Below are 14,886 nucleotides of genomic sequence, written 5' to 3'. Positions count from 1 at the left end.
CTCCTGTACCAGTCAGATCTGATTTGATGGTACATGTAAAAATAATACAACTAAAAAATAAATAAATAAATAAAATAAAAAAACAAACCAACCTCAAGCTCATTGCTGTCACGTTGGAAGCAACTCATCATTAACCCTCCAGACTCTGAGCCTTTCTGAAACTGCAAACCACCCTGAGGGGAACTGTCCTTGTCTCTTGGAGTAGCTGGTGGATCTGAACCACTTTACTTTGGGTTGGCAGCGTAACTCGTTACCACTGGGCCACTAGAAGTCCCTGGTAATGACATACTCTAGTTTTCCCATGCCGTGGTTAAACTTACCCTTGGTCACCTGCAGTCAGAAATACTGAAATTGCTCCCGTTCTGAATTGTATGATTAAATCTCCCACCATCCCCAGTCCATCCTGGAACTGGCCTCCTCTGCTGGGCAGGTACTCGGAAGTGCGAGTGAGCCCTGCACTGTATCCTGCTTGCCACTTCGGCAACCTCCTGGTAACCTGCTGCGTGGATGGACACGTAGGAGAAAGCCATGTATTTATTATAGGCTTTGGTATTATCCCTTGGGATTCAGGGTATCCCCTGGGAGACTTGAAATATGTCCCCTTTGACCACATTCTCAGGTGGGGCCAGTCCCTGGAGAAGGACACTGTGCTTGGAAAACCAGAGGGTGACTGAAGGAGAGGAGACCTCTCTATGGGGTAGATGGACACTGGCTATAGCCATGGACTTGACCCTCACAGCTGTGAGTCTGGAGAGCTGGCGCAGGACAGGGCAGGCTCCTTTCTGTTGTACGTGAAGTCGCGGTGAGGTGGAGTCAGTTGAATGGCACATAACAACTGTATGCTTGTTTTTCAATATCACTTTACTGCATCTTAGGTGAAAATTGACAGTAAAGCAGGGTTCTGTCTCACAGCTCTTCCAAGAAGTGTTCCGTGACACCTTCGACTTCTCTCACAGTGTCCCAGCATTGTTATTTCCATTCTGTTGGTTCTGTTTCCCTTAATCTAGCTTCCCTCCCTGCACCTTGACTCCTTCATCTCTGCTTTGAGGTTCGCTTTGACCTTCGAGTCTCACAGAGTTGACTATTTAGAAGAGCACAGTGGTAGTTGTGGGTGTGTGTGTGTGTGTGTGTGTGTGTGTGTGTGTGTGTGTGTTTAAATTTTGGACAATAGGAGCCTCTGGAAGTGACTTCACTTCTGGGTTCCAAGGGTATCTGAGGGCAACGTCGGGGTCCTCAGTTTCTGGCGGTCTGCTGAGTGCTGATCGTCCCCCTTGTTGCCCCACTTGGACCCACAGATGCGCCCTCTGGCCTCGCTGACTCTTCTGCGGGCCCTGGCCCAGGCCTCACGCACAGGTAGGCCCCAGGGAGCCTGTTCTCGGGGGCGGAGGACTGGGTCACCCACACGAGGTCACAGCTGTGTCACCCTCTCCTGCAGGACATCTCTGTGGCCGGAGCCTGCACACCAGCCCAGCAGCGGCCACATACAGTGAGTTGAGACTGGCCTGCACCACGATGTTCCTGACCTCTGACCCTGTTGCTCTTGTAGAAGGGGGGAGCCCGGCTCTGGCCCAGGGGCTCCCCTCACCTGGCCTCAGCCTCCACTTCCACTCTGGAATGTGGACTTGGGCGTGCAGAGTCCACGTCCCTGGGGATAGGGCCCCAGAGTCCAGTCTCCCTGGATGCCGTGGAGGCGAGGTGACCAGGCCACCTCCTCACTAGTGCCCCGTGCCCAGCCCCTTTTCACCCTCATCTCCTCCTCGGAGCCTTGCTTGAGGGCCACTGAGCCCAGATGGCTGCCCAGGTCTGGCAGGGAGAGGCGGCGAGGGGAGCCCGGGGCTGGGCAGGTCGGGGAGAGGTCACATCGGAGCCTGATCCTCTGGGAGGGGGCACGTGAGGGGCTGTGGAGCCCCCTTGCCACGGTCTCTCCACCCCTCCCCCCCCAGAGTACGTGAACAAGCAGGAGCCCCAGATGGACATGAAGTCGGTGACTGACCGGGCAGCGCAGACCTTGCTGTGGACGGAGCTGATTCGAGGTGGACGCCAGGGAGGTGGCGGGCAGTGGGGCAGGGGCACGGACGTGCTGGGAGGAGGGACTCTCACCCACCCCCCGTGCCACCCACAGGCCTGGGCATGACCCTGAGCTACTTGTTCCGGGAGCCGGCCACCATCAACTACCCGTTCGAGAAGGGCCCGCTGAGCCCACGCTTCCGCGGGGAGCACGCACTGCGCCGGTACCCCTCGGGGGAGGAGCGCTGCATTGCCTGCAAGCTCTGTGAGGCCATCTGCCCGGCCCAGGTGAGCCTGTCCCCGGAAAGTCCCTTCCCCTCCCAGCCACTTCCCCTGTCACTCACAGGCCATGTGGCAGGTGTTGGGTGGCCACAGGGCAGGACGTGTGAGTCTCAGCCCCTGAGCACGGCGTGGAGAGGCCTCTCTGACCTGCGCCCTGCAGATCCTGGGGGGGTGGGCTGTTACCAGGCATCTCTGAAGGTCTCCCGGTAGTGGCAGCCCCCCAAGCTGGCTCACAGCTGCACCCAGGAACTTCCTGCAGGTCTGCGTTCTGCCCGTCGCTCCTGGCGTTGGGCCCCTCGCCCTCTCTGGACCTCAATCCCTTCCTCCATTTAGCATGTAGGTTAGACTAGTCCGAGCACTGCTCTGCCTTCACTGTCTAGTCCCTGGGCATTTGCTGCAGGGTGGGCCCTTTTAGGACGCAGGTTCTGCTGGGAACAGGGCGGTCATGGCCACACCTTGTGGGGTTTTCCCTGGGACAAGTGATGCCAGCTGTTAACAGACAAGGGCAGGGAGGGCATCTGAGGAGGTGGCTTCAGGCTGCGGCAGGTGGGTGCTGAAAAGCCCCAGGAAGTGTGACTGGTAGTGGACGGGGCGTCACCGCCTGGGAGAGGACAAGATGACCAGGTCAGGGGAACAGGCCTGGGAGGGGGAGGACACAGGCAGACTCCCTGGTAGGAACAAGCAAGATGCAGCCAGGATTGGGCCTTCAGTGTGGGGCCCAGACCCCACATCCCTGGGCTGCAGCAGTGTGACAGCTCTTGGTGGCCACGTCCCCTAGGCCATCACCATTGAGGCAGAGCCGCGGGCAGATGGCAGCCGCCGGACCACCCGCTACGACATCGACATGACCAAGTGCATCTACTGCGGCTTTTGTCAGGAGGCCTGCCCTGTGGATGCCATTGTGGAGGTGAGGAGCCCCGGAGTACAAACAGGGGTTCCTGGTGGGACCTGCCTGAATGCCACTGTGGAGGTGAAGGGCCAGGGGCTGTGAACAAGGGTCCCTGGTGGAGTCGGCCTGGATACCACTGTAGAGGTTCAGGGCCTGGGGAACGGGGCAGGGGCTCCCTGGTGAGGCCTGACTGGACATTATTATGGGGGTGAGGGACCTGGGGCTGGGAGAGTGGGCGGGGGATCCCTGGTGGGGCTGTCTGGATGCCATTGTGGAGGTGAGGGGGTCTGAGGGCCAGGGGAGCAGCCAGGCCTCCCTGACGGGGCTGCCCCATGGATGCTGTCGTGGAGGTGAGGGGAGCCCGGAGGCTGGGGAGAGTTTCCTTGGGGTCCTGACTGGACACCATCATCGGAAGTGAGAGGCCTAGGACGCAGGGCAGAGGGTCCCTGGGGAGCTGACCAGCTGTGCCCACCCCTCCCGACAGGGCCCCAACTTCGAGTTCTCCACGGAGTCGCACGAAGAGTTACTGTACAACAAGGAGAAGCTGCTCAGCAATGGGGACAAGTGGGAGGCCGAGATCGCCGCCAACATCCAGGCCGACTACCTGTACCGGTGACGCGCCTCCCAGCGCAGCCTGCTGCCCGAATAAACGCGCTCTGAGCCCCACGCTGCGTGCCCTGACTCCTCCATCCACGGGGTGCCCCCAGCCGGGCTCGGGACAGGCCCACCCCCGGCCTCAGTGGGCCCTGCGGGGCCACGTTACTTCAGCAGGTCCAGTGCTGGCCCGGCCCTCACCGTCCCTCAGGGAATACCTGTCAGGCCCTCCCCTTGGCTCAGCCGTGGCCCAGAGCAGCTCTCCAGGCCACACATCTTTCTGGGCAACTTCCCTGAGGCTCGGCGTACTGGAGGTCACCCTGGACCTGTCCCCACCCGGGGCCCTCCACAGGTGACACACTCAGAGTCCAGTCTCCCGAGTAAATGTTCAGTGGTGGTCAGGAGCCACTGAGTCAGCTCTGTGACTCACTGTGACCTGTGGACGTGTGGTCAAACCCCAGCAGTCTCTGCTGTGCCTGCATTCACGCAGCCCCAGTGTCCCTCTGTCACACTGAAACACTTCCTTTCTTTCACTGGCTTTTCCCTTTTATTATTTTTATTTTAATTTTTTGTGGTGTACCGTCAAATCGGATCTGACTGGAACAGGAGGAGATTGCCCCTCGTTCTCCAGCAGAGCATCTGGTGGATTCGAACCGCGTACCTCTGAGATTGCAGTGCAGCTTCTTGCCACTAGGCCACCAGAGCTCCCTACACTGACTTTTTCAAGCACGCTGTGCTTCACCAGAGAAAGGCCTCTCCTGATAACTGGCCCAGGGTACATGAGACAGCCTCACCTCTCATGCTTCTAAGGAGCAGTCTGGCCTCCAGGCCACTGTTCCTGGGGTCCAGGGTGAGGAGGAGGCCAGGGAGGGAGCAGAGCTGGCTCCAGGGTGACAGTCACGAGGGGTGACACACACCCTGCTGCCCCTGAGCTGGCCTTGCCTCCAGCCACATCCCCTTTCCTCCACAAGTTCCCCACTCCCGAACTTCCCCCTTTGACAGCCCACTGCACACAAGCCGAGTCTTGGGGATTTGAGGCAAAACCAAAGGAGGGCCCCTCGAACTCAGTGCACATCATACTCAGCAGTGAGGAGTCTGACTCAGAGAGGAGGGACTTGCCCAGGATCACACAGCATTTTCCAGAATCAGCTGGCTCAGCTCTGAGAGTGCCCAGTCCCCTTCTCTTTCATTTCCACAAGTGCTTATTTGCAAAATGCTTATGTCTACATGCTCTTTGGAAAGAAGCTGGAGGGTGTTGTGTGGACCAGCGAGTACCCCAAGAGGCAGCTGTCCAGCTTGTTTGCAATCAAGGCTCTGAGAAGGAAGGCCAGCCGCAGGAAGGTACAACAGGGTGTCCAGTGATGTCAGCCATCACCTTGGCCAGGGTCTGTCCTCTCCTGGAGCAGAAGTGCCCAGGCCTCCCCACCACCAGGCAAGGTTTGAGGACCTTAAGTGTTTGCACCTCCCCTGGGGTGTCCGGAGCGGTCACTCAGGCTTGTGGGTGAGAAGTGCAACATCATTTATAATCACAATAGAGTTCAGATGTCTGCATGTCCACTGGACTGAGAGCCCCTGTGGGACCCCCTTCAGTCAGTGCCAGCTGTCTTGAGTATATGCCCCCATTTGCAGAGGACTCTGCTCCTTGGCTGTGTGTGACTCAGTCACCACCCTCAGCTTTGTGGCTTCCCAGAAGCCCTTGCTGACCACATAGGTTCTTCAGTGGGCACTGGCCAGCCACAATGTGGCTGAGCCCCTCCGTTCCAGTGCCTGTCCAGGTGAACCATGTAGCCAGGTCACTGACAAGCTTGATGCAGGCGGGCAACTGATATCAGTGAAGGGACAAAGGCCAGTCCGAGTCCAGAGCCACAGAGCATGGGGTCTAAGCCCCTGGCCTTGGGTCCTGCCACCGGCTTCCCAGCCTAACAAGGACAGAATATGGATTTCCAGGTGAGAGGGGGCTCCTAGATTTGGCAGCTGGAGAGCTGGTGGCCTAGTGGTGAGAAGCTGTGTTGCAATCCCGAAGGCACACAGTTCAAATCCACCAGATAAGGAGGAAAAAAATCTCTTGTGCCAGTTGGATCTGATTTGATGGTACACAAAGGAAAAAATAAATAAAAGATTAAAAGAAAACTTTTTTAAAAGATGGTGAGTGCTGGACCCCAGGCTCATCAGTCAGCCTGAGTGTTGGGGTGTTCCTTGCCTTTCCCCTAACCAGAAGCTGATCCCGAACTGGGCACCCCATGCAGGCTCTGAGATGTGCAAGATTGGAGCAGACCAATTGCCTCGACTCTTATCTTCACGGCTCCTCTCCCTCGGGCACCTCGAGGTCTAGAAAGGGCTTCCATGCCATCAGCCACAAAGGTCAAGAGACTGAGGGGCCACCCAGGGTCACAGCGCAGCCACCTCTCAAGCCCTGGGGCCCCGGGTAGGACAGGGCCTGCGGGCCTTGGGGGTGGGGCCAGGCCGGGGTGGGCGGGACTTGGGTTGGGAAGCGAGCCCCTGACTGGATGGGGCGGGCCGTGGGTGGGGCCAGGCCGGGGTGGGCGGGACTCGGGCTGGGAAGCGAGCCCCTGACTGGACGGGCCGTGGGCGGGGCGGCGCTAGCCCCGCCCTGTCCGGCCGCGCCTGCCGGGACAGGAGCTGATGCGTGGGCGCCGCTGCTGCCGGGAACCCGGGTCCACCTCCTGCCGAGCCGGGCGCCGAGCAGCGGCATCTTGGAGCGGAGCAGCGGAGCAGCACGCGTGCAGCCTGCGGAGGTGAGCGGCCTGGGCGGGATCTGCAGAGGCCGTGCTCTGGGGCCACTCTCCTTCCCCCACCCCCAGGAAAGCAGAGCCAGGGGCCCCCATCCCTTTGGGCCAGTGATGTAAGCTCCGTCTCCCGCCGCTGCCGCGGGAGTACCAGGCCTCGCCAGGGTCAAGGAGGAAATGTTGAGGAGGAAGAGGATGGGAGTTAACAAATACTGAGCCCAGCTCCGCGAGCCTGGGACACTGGGCTCTCCTGGTACAATTTCCTCGGAAGGAGGGACCCATTTTACAGATGAGGAAAGGGAGGCCCATACAATAGAAAGTGGCAGAGCCAAAGGCAGGCTTGGGTCATTCAGACTCCAGACACCCGAGACCTTTCCTGCAGCCCATCTTGTGGTCCAGGAGGCAGAGCCTGGGAGGAGGGCACTGGACTGGAGGAAGGAGAGCTAGACTCAGCCTGAGAAGAGAGGGACATGGAGGGAGGGGGCTGCAGCTGGACCTTGGCCACCTCAGGAAGGATGCACCCTCCCCTGTTCCCACTGGGTCAAGCCATCTCATATGTTACAGAGTGGAACTGCCCCGCAGCTGTACCAGTGGCCATCTTTCAGAAGCCGACTGCCAGGCCTTTCTTCTGCAGTGCTGCCAAGTGGATTTGAACCTTCAACCTTCAGGTTAGCAGTTGAGTGCAAACCATTTACAACCTACAACCGCCAGGAACACAGTGCCTTTGTTTGCTCAGTGAGGGTTGGCTGAGATTGCCCCCCCACCCTGGCTCAGATAGGGAGGAGGGGAGGAAAAAGGGGCAGTGAGGCAGGGAACATCAGATTCCAGGGGAGAAGTCTGTGGAGGACCAGGCCCTTACGTGATCCATACCCACCATAGGTTGTCCCACCTTTGGAGATGCCTGGGACCCTGGCAACCTGCCCAGTGCTCAGTGAGGAGCCTCACCTACTCCCCAACCCCTCCACTGGGCCCTGCCTTGCAGCATCCCCGGAGGAACAACCCCTCTTCCCAGCATTTCCGGTGCCTGGGGCTCCCAAACCTGCAGGCCTGGGCCTGGCTCCTGCATGGCCTGGTTGGTTATCTGCTGACCAGATGACCTCTCAGGTCTCAGTCGCCTTAGCTGTCAAATGGAGTGGCAGTGTTCCACCCCTCCCCACCCCCAGACAGGATTTCTCTTAGTGGCCAAGTGAGGCTGCACTGGTGAAGGGGTCACTTGGGGGCTCCAGCCCCATTTACCTAAAAAGGAAGCAGAGATTCAGAGAGGGCTGGCGACTCGCTCAAGGTCACATGCACTCCTGCTTCACCAGGACCTCGAGCCCAGACTCTCAGTCCTGTAGCCCAGCCTTGTCCTGGATTGGTAGTCCCTGGGCCCAGATGCCCACCCTTGCCTGACGTGACCATGCCTCTGGCAGCCTCCCCATTCTCCTGTTGTGGCTGGGGATGGACTGTTGTTCTGTTTACAGTGAAGTAACCCAGGCCCAGGGGAGGAAGTGACCAGCTGGGCAGTCCCTGCCTGACCCAGACAGCAGGCAGGACACTGTGGCTCCAGCTACCCTCAAGAGCCCACCCTTCTGCTCCTGCTTCAGTTTGAGAGCTCAGGGAACTGAGTGGAGACAGTGGGAGCAGCTTGGTCTAGCACACAGCGGCAGGCAGGTCCCTCAGAGCATGGCAGGCAAGCCCAGCACGGCAGGCAGGCCGTTGCTGCCCCACCCCCCACCAGTGTTTGAGCAAGCCAGCCAGGCCTTCCTGCCCATTCACACTTTCACTTTCACCATTTCACCACCTAGGAGGCTGCTTCACAGGGAAGGACCTCCTTGTGAGCAACCTCCCATCCCTCCTCATGGCCCCAGGGGAAAACCCACTCCCAGCTTCCCTAGGGACAGAGGCTGAGTCTCCAGATCCAAGCTTGGCTTGGCTGGAGGGGGCCCTGGTCTGGAATTGGCAAGAAAGATGCAACATCAGACCTCTAATTTCAGGAGAGAGAATCACCCTCAGCCTACAGCTGTCAGCACCTCCAGACACACCTAATTTCCTCAACCTACTTAGGCTTCTGCCACCAGCCATTCCTCCCCCAGGTACTATCTGCTTTTCTGAGTCTGATAAGTGGTTGCAATGGCTTCACAGAACTCACAGCCTGGAGTTAGGACTAAGGGTTTATTAGGGAAGTAACAGTTGATGACTCAGGATCAGAGATGACTCAGGAGACAGTTCTCTTAAGGACAGCTTCTTGTCTGTGCCCACTGGCAGTCTGCTCTTCTAGTTAACAGCTTTTGTCCCCAGCCTGGTCCTGGTCTGCAGGCCAGAGCTACAAAGTTCCTTAGCTCTGCAGACGAGTGCACAGAAGAAGCACCTGTCTGCTCTGTGGATTGGTGAGCTTTGCCTGCTGATCCTGGACTGCTGCCATCTAGTGCCATCTTCAGCACATTGCAGCTCTGTCTCGAGTCTAGGAAGTTCTCAGCACAAGGACTCCAGGTCCAAAAGGGACCTGGACCCCACTCCCAACTCTTCCTTTTCTTTCTCTCTGGGTTGGGTTCCTGTAAGTTTACTGAGCTAGCAAAACTGGCTAATCACCAAAAAAGGTTCCATGTAGTGTTTAGATGGCCCCACCCCTGCAATGATGTCCCTTTGAGGGGGACATCATGCTTGGACAGCTGGATGCTTGGTGGACGAGAGGAAGGTCCTTAACCAGATAAATTGACACAGTGACTGCAGCACGGGTCTCAAGCCTGTCAGAGATGATGAGGATGGCACCGGATAGAACAGGGTTCAGGTCTGTTATTCATAGGTTGCTATCATACTTCACTTGATGGCACTTAACAACAACCCCTGAAAGGCTTCCGTTAACAAAACTGTCCAATCCTGTTAGTGGGCCACAGAACCTTATTTGCATAGTGTCACTCTATGCACTTGATTGTCGTTAGTCAATAGTGAGTTTGGAATGTGGCGTGTTTTGTTTTTCTGTTTTCAGGTTGTGATATTTTTTTATTATTAATTTTAATAGACATTTACAGAGGTTTTGGATTTCCATTCATTCATTGCCGCGCTTTTCTCCCTGCCCACCCCTCCCCGTCACTCTATCTTTTTATGGGAGTTGCATAGTCATGGCTAGAAGGGCCCTATTTAAGCAACTCATCGCACCCGAGCTCCCAAGGATTAGTAGGACCAGGGTGAAGGAGTGCTGGAGAGGTGGCCTCGCATGCCCAGAGGCTTAGATGAGGAGGGCTGGCATGGAGTGTGTGGGGTCAGGGTATCTGGGGCCAGGCACCCTATCAGGCAGATAGAATGAGATCAGGCTGGGGTCAGGCCATGGGGTGGGTCAGCCTGGGCCCCACTTCCAGCTGCTTTCCTTACTTTTGGTTGGCTGCAGCATCCCATTGGGTCATCCTGGGCCTCGGTTTCCCCCACTGTCGGATGAGGTTCTGGGCCTCCTGGGAGCACACCAGTATACGAGGTGCTTGGCCAGCCTGGTTCCCAGTGGATCACCCCGGCCAGGCCCCTTACCCACCCACCCAGCCGGGCCTAGAACCCTCTGACTGACCCCCTCTCCACCAGCCCGGCAGGACCATGGGCTCCATGTTCCGGAGCGAGGAGGTGGTGCTGACCCAGCTTTTCCTGCCCACGGCTGCCGCCTACACCTGCGTGAGCCAGCTTGGCGAGCTGGGCCTCGTGGAGTTCAGAGACGTGAGTGGGGGCCAGGCTTCGCAGGGGGCCCTTATCCTGGGCTACCCTCCCCGTAACAGAGCCCCTGGTGGGATCCACATGGTTCATTACTCCATTACCAGCCCAGAGGTTGGCAGTTTGAACCCACCCAGAGGCTCCTTAAAGGCAGACTCTGTGATGTGCTTCCGAAAGGTCCTGGCCTGGAAAACCTGGTGGAGTGCTTCCGCTCTGCACACACGAGGTTCCTGTAAGCTGGGCTGACCTCCTGAGACAGCCCCCAGCCTGCTTGAGCACAGCCACCCCCTGTCGTACATCCTCTGTTCTTAGGAGGCCAGACCTTCTCGTGGCTAATGCCACCAGACCTGGCTGTGGCCAACCTGGTCTCCTGGCTCCTACCTTCCCTGAGCACATGGGGCTGGTCACTCTTCCAGCGTCTGACTCTTCCAGCATTTCCAGCCCTGGGGTGGCCCTGCTGGCCCCTTCCTGGGCACACTGACCCCACCCTGTGACAATCACAGCTCAATGCGTCGGTGAGCGCCTTCCAGAGACGCTTCGTGGTGGACGTCCGGCGCTGTGAGGAGCTGGAGAAAACCTTCAGTGAGTTGGCCCCGGGCTTGCATCCCAGGCAGGCTTCCTGGAGGAGGTGCTCTGAGTTTAGTCCTAGTTATCCAACAGGAAGGCACGGAGAAGGCAGACCCAGGTCCAGCCAAGACAGTGAGGGGTCTGTGGTCTCTCAGGCAATGGGCAGTCCTGGGAGCCTGGAAGAGGCCTTGAATACTGAGGAAGGGTCTGGTCTTCGTCCTGGGGGCTCTGGGAGCCACAGAGCTTCTCTAAAAGAGACTGGAGCAGGGCTTTCTGCACTGCAGGGACTGGGGTGGGCATGGGGGCCAGGACTGAGGATTGGTGCCCAACAGGCAGGACCTTCTTAAACTCGAGCAGGAGGGAACCCCGTCCTGAAGCAGCCCCATCTTCCCTGCCGCCTGCAGGGTGGGGGACAGGGCACAGCTTCCTGTCATGAAGCCCACCAGGGATGGGATGGTGCATGGTCAGGAGGGGCTTCATCCTCCATTTGAAGGGCCTCTGTGAGTAGAGCCGACCCCCGGCACCTAACCGCAGCAGCCTGGCTTAAGGATCCGGGGCGCAATCACAGAGAGTTCCCCCAAAGTGGTGCCTCTCTGGTGGTTCAAATCCACCAGCGGCTTTGAGGGAGAAAGACAGGCAATCCCCCTCCCCCCAGCGGTTGGCAGCCTCAGAATCCCCCCCAGAGGGTCAGCTGTGAAGGTGATTGAAGGGGAGTCTGTGGTGTGCGTGGTTTCCTGAGGGCCATGCTGCCCACCAGCCACTCTTCAGGGAAACGGACACTGTCTTCTGGTTAAGATTCAAGGCTCGGTAACCTGATGGTGGGGCCCCCTGACCCGGCCGCTCTGCCGTAGCCTTCCTGCAGGAGGAGGTGCGGAGGGCTGGGCTGGTGCTGCCCATGCCCGAGGGGAGGCTGCCCGCGCCCCCACCCCGCGACCTGCTGCGCATCCAGGAGGAGACGGACCGGCTGGCCCAGGAGCTGCGGGAAGTGCGGGCCAACCAGCAGGCCCTGCGGGCCCAGCTGCACCAGCTGCAGCTCCACGCGGCCGTGCTGAGCCAGGCCCACGGCCCCCCGGTCAGCACCTGCCCAGGCACGGGGTGGGGGGGACAGGCACCTGGGCCCCAGCTCACAGGCCTCCCCATCCCAGGTCGAAGCTGCCCAGCCTGATGGGCTGTCAGAGAGGGAACCCCTGCTCCAGGCCTCTGGGGGGCCACACCAGAACCTGAGGGTCAAGTGAGTGGGCAGCTTCCTGGGCCCCTGTGGACAAGCTGTTGAGCTGGGCTCTTTGTCCATTGTTCCTCCGTCCCCCAGTCCTGCTCTCAGCTGCCCTGTCTCCCGAGTCTCTTTCTCTGGGAGCTTCTCTCTGATCCTGTCTGGGACTGGGGGCTCCCACCAGGGCTGGTGACCTGGGTGGGACGAGAAGGGAGGTGGGGAGCAGCCTCTGCCCAGTCCACGCCTTCTGCAGCTTCGTGGCTGGAGCCGTGGAGCCGGGCAAGGCCGCCGCCCTGGAGCGCCTGCTCTGGAGGGTCTGCCGGGGCTTCCTCATCGCCAGCTTCCAGGAGACCGAGCAGCCGCTGGAGGACCCCGTGACGGTGGGTGTGGGGCTGGGCAGGGGGACTGGGTGAGAGACCCAGCAGGTGTGATGTCGGAGAACCTGGCTGGGGTGAGCGGGCAGGGGGTCAGGCCAGGACGATTCATTGGGGACCAGGCTGGGGGAGTGGGTGGGTACCCAGGACTCCAGGGTAAACTGAGCCTGGTTCCGGCAGGGTGAGCCTACCACCTGGATGACCTTCCTCATCTCCTACTGGGGCGAGCAGATTGGGCATAAGATCCGCAAGATCACTGACTGGTGAGCCTCACACAGCCCCTTGGGGGTACCCAGAGCCCTGTCCAGCCAGCCCCGGCCTCTTGGGGGCGGCCTGCGCTCCGACCCCTGCTGGCCACAGGCAGCTTCCTTAACCAAGTGTGCCATCTCCTCACTACCTCTCAGTCTCCCAGCAACCTCCCCCCGCCCTCTGGCCCCTCACGTCACCCTGTGTCTCGCCAGCTTCCACTGCCACGTCTTCCCCTTCGAGGAGCAGAAGGAAGCCCGCCTCAGGGTCCTGCAGCAGCTGCAGCAGCAGAGCCAGGAGCTGCGGGAGGTGGGCCCCCGACCGGGCTGGACCTCCGCCTGCCCTTGTTGCCCAGCTCCTCCTGACCACCCACTCTGGCCCCCAGGTGCTGGACGAGACAGAGCGGTTCCTGAGCCAGGTTCTGGGCCGGGTACAGCGGCTGCTGCCCCCCTGGCTAGTGCAGATTCGCAAGATGAAGGCCGTTTACCTGGCCCTCAACCAGTGCAGCGTGAGCACCACGCACAAGTGCCTCATCGCTGAGGTGTGGTGCCCCACACACGACCTGCCCACGCTGCAGCGGGCCCTGCAGGACAGCTCGGTGAGTCCTGGACTCTCCGCCACCCCACCTGCCAGGTGCCCATCACCACCTCACATTTGTCCCTGCGCATCCACCATGACCCACCCCATACCACCTCCTCCAGGGAGTCAGCCCTGATTGTCCCACCCAGCAACCTCTGACTTCTCTGAGCCCTGGAGGCTGCCCCTCACACCTGGAGGCTGCACGGGGCGGTTGAAGAAGCCAGAAACTGGGCCTCAGGTGCTGGCCACGTGACGTTGGTCAGCTAACTCCTCACCTGTGAATGGAAAGTGATAACCAAATGCACAGGGGGGGTTCTCAGCTGAAGGTGGTGTGTGCTCACCTGTGAGCACGGGGCGCCCCCTCTTGGCCGCCTGGACGATGTGCAGCAGACCGTTCCTTCATCTCCTTGTAGATCTTTTTTTACCCTTTCTCAGCCTCCTGAGCTCTAGCAGGGCAGTGGGTAGGCAATGGGCTGCTGAACCAAAGGTCAGCAATTCGGACCCACTAACCCCATGGGAGGCAGTTCGCCCTCTTCAGGCAGTTCTGTGTCCTGCAGGACAGTGAGTCTGAACTGACTGGAAGGCATGGTTTTTCCCAACTCTGTAACTTGGGGATGATGGTCCCATTTCACAGGTGGGCAGTTCAAGGCCCACAGCACTCTGCTGGGCTTGGCTGGGGGTGAGGAAGCCTGAGGTTTGCTGACGATAGAGGCTGGCCGCACCCTTGGTCTGTCTGTCTGCTCCCAGAGTGAAGCAGGCGTGAGTGCCGTGGTTCACCGCATTCCCTGCAAGGACATGCCCCCCACGCTCATCCGCACCAACCGCTTCACGGCCAGCTTCCAGGGCATTGTGGATGCCTACGGCGTGGGCCGCTACCTGGAGGTCAACCCTGGTGAGTGCCCTGTGCCCTCGAGCCAGAGAGGTTCCCCCCATCGCTGCTGTCCTGGCCTCAGGATGAGAGGCACACTCCCCGCCCAGTTCTCACGGGTCCTTTGGCCTGGTGCAGGGGGGTCATGTTTGCCCTGACCCGCACTCCTTATCACTGTAATGAGGGGTCAGCACATGGTCACGCAGCAGGAAGGGCTCATACTGACCCCCGTCACGCTGAGAGCTCTGGTGGCACAGTGGGTTAAATGCTGGGCTCTGAACAGAAGTCACTGGTTTGAGCCCACCAACCACTGCAGTCAGCTTCCGGAAGAATTAGCGCCTTGGAAACTCTGGGGCGGCTGCGGGGCCCCGCAGGGTCGCTGTCTGGCAGCGTCCACTCTGTAACGGTTCTCTTTGCACATTGAGGTCTCTTAGCTTCTCTGAGCCTCAGTTCACTCATCTGAGTGCGGAAAGTCTACCCACAGTAAAACCTGCAGAGACAGGGACCGGTGCCAGACAGCTTACCTGTCAGAGAAGGGACGTTCCCTGTGGGAGGAGGCGGTGTGGGCAGCCCCCAGGCAGCCTGAGACCTGAGGATTCTTCAGGGCAGGCATTCTGGGGCTCAGGTTGGTCCTTGTGGCCTTTAGTCCCTCTCTCCTGGCCCACTGGCCTCTGCATTGACAACACCTGCCCGTGAGAGCAAATTCCATCACGCAGAGATGCCCAGTTGATGCTCCGCAGGCATTGCTGTGTGCCTGTGAGGAGATTCCAACCCAGTGACCCAGCTGGACTGAGTCCAGCTGCCCCGCAGGATTGAAGCCGACTGCCACATCTTTCTCTTCTTTTTTT

At 59.5% G+C, this 14,886-nt stretch overlaps 2 protein-coding genes across 2 annotated transcripts in view; both read left to right on the top strand.

Annotated features, from left to right (window-relative positions):
* Positions 1-1,295: 1,295 nt before the first annotated feature.
* On the top strand, positions 1,296-3,838 carry NDUFS8 (NADH dehydrogenase (ubiquinone) Fe-S protein 8, 23kDa (NADH-coenzyme Q reductase)). Its single transcript, XM_006893244.1, has 6 exons — positions 1,296-1,353; positions 1,436-1,486; positions 1,944-2,033; positions 2,123-2,295; positions 3,068-3,196; positions 3,663-3,838. Exons 1-6 carry the CDS (start codon positions 1,296-1,298, stop codon positions 3,792-3,794), a joined length of 633 nt encoding a protein of 210 aa, XP_006893306.1. The 3' UTR covers positions 3,795-3,838.
* A 6,242-nt stretch (positions 3,839-10,080) lies between these two features.
* Positions 10,081-14,886, top strand: part of TCIRG1 (T-cell, immune regulator 1, ATPase, H+ transporting, lysosomal V0 subunit A3) — a 10,315-nt gene continuing 5,509 nt past the window's right edge. Inside the window, exons 1-9 of the mRNA XM_006893243.1 lie at positions 10,081-10,200; positions 10,698-10,776; positions 11,613-11,833; positions 11,907-11,992; positions 12,225-12,351; positions 12,526-12,608; positions 12,807-12,900; positions 12,977-13,189; positions 13,918-14,062. Of these exons, the coding sequence (XP_006893305.1) occupies positions 10,084-10,200; positions 10,698-10,776; positions 11,613-11,833; positions 11,907-11,992; positions 12,225-12,351; positions 12,526-12,608; positions 12,807-12,900; positions 12,977-13,189; positions 13,918-14,062 (1,165 nt within the window). The 5' untranslated portion in view covers positions 10,081-10,083. The remainder of the gene's footprint in view (positions 10,201-10,697; positions 10,777-11,612; positions 11,834-11,906; positions 11,993-12,224; positions 12,352-12,525; positions 12,609-12,806; positions 12,901-12,976; positions 13,190-13,917; positions 14,063-14,886) is intronic.

Source organism: Elephantulus edwardii, unplaced genomic scaffold (assembly GCF_000299155.1).
Source record: "Elephantulus edwardii isolate Elephantulus edwardi_28Jun2011 unplaced genomic scaffold, EleEdw1.0 scaffold00126, whole genome shotgun sequence".
Classification (NCBI taxonomy): Eukaryota; Metazoa; Chordata; class Mammalia; order Macroscelidea; family Macroscelididae; genus Elephantulus; species Elephantulus edwardii.
Note: the sequence above shows the minus strand (reverse complement) of the source record. Positions and strands in the feature narration are given on the sequence as shown.